The 503-nt window shown below is 37.4% G+C and overlaps 1 protein-coding gene across 1 annotated transcript in view; it reads right to left on the bottom strand.

Annotated features, from left to right (window-relative positions):
• Positions 1–90: 90 nt before the first annotated feature.
• The window catches only part of LOC104774191 (pre-rRNA-processing protein TSR1 homolog), a 3135-nt gene continuing 2722 nt past the window's right edge, over positions 91–503 (bottom strand). Inside the window, exon 4 of the mRNA XM_010498850.1 lies at positions 91–129. Within this exon, the coding sequence (XP_010497152.1) occupies positions 91–129 (39 nt within the window). The remainder of the gene's footprint in view (positions 130–503) is intronic.

The following is a 503-nucleotide window of genomic DNA, read 5'->3' as shown; positions in this document are numbered from 1 at the left end:
TAGATTTATGTTCATGAGTGGAGCTTGGCCAACCCCGACCCCATCATTATCATCATCATCTCATTACCCACTTTCACCTCCCTAAATTATTCACTCAAGAACAACAACCCCTTGGATCTCTCGATACATCTGCAAATTAAAAAAAAAACTGAGAATTGATCATTTGAGTCACTTAAAAATCTAGTCTTTTGGATCTGGGTTTAACACTAAGACTCATCATTTCATATGGGAAACAGCAGCGGAGGACGTCGTCGGTGGTGAAACCATACGTCGGCTGCTCCTCCTCCTCCTCCTTCATGTTTGATGCAACCGTCTCCGGAAAGTAGATTTCACTTTCTCTGTTTCATTGATTTCGTGATCGATTTAAAAACAAAACAAAACAAAGAAGATAACACGTGAAACTAAGCTTATGTGTAATTGACTAAGCTTATGTAATTGATTATTTGTTCTTTTATGATTGTTTGCAGGTTTTGAATCCACTTCTCTAAAATGAAAGAAAAAAA

Source organism: Camelina sativa, unplaced genomic scaffold (genome assembly GCF_000633955.1).
Source record: "Camelina sativa cultivar DH55 unplaced genomic scaffold, Cs unpScaffold01854, whole genome shotgun sequence".
In the NCBI taxonomy this organism is placed as follows: Eukaryota; Viridiplantae; Streptophyta; class Magnoliopsida; order Brassicales; family Brassicaceae; genus Camelina; species Camelina sativa.
Note: the sequence above shows the minus strand (reverse complement) of the source record. Positions and strands in the feature narration are given on the sequence as shown.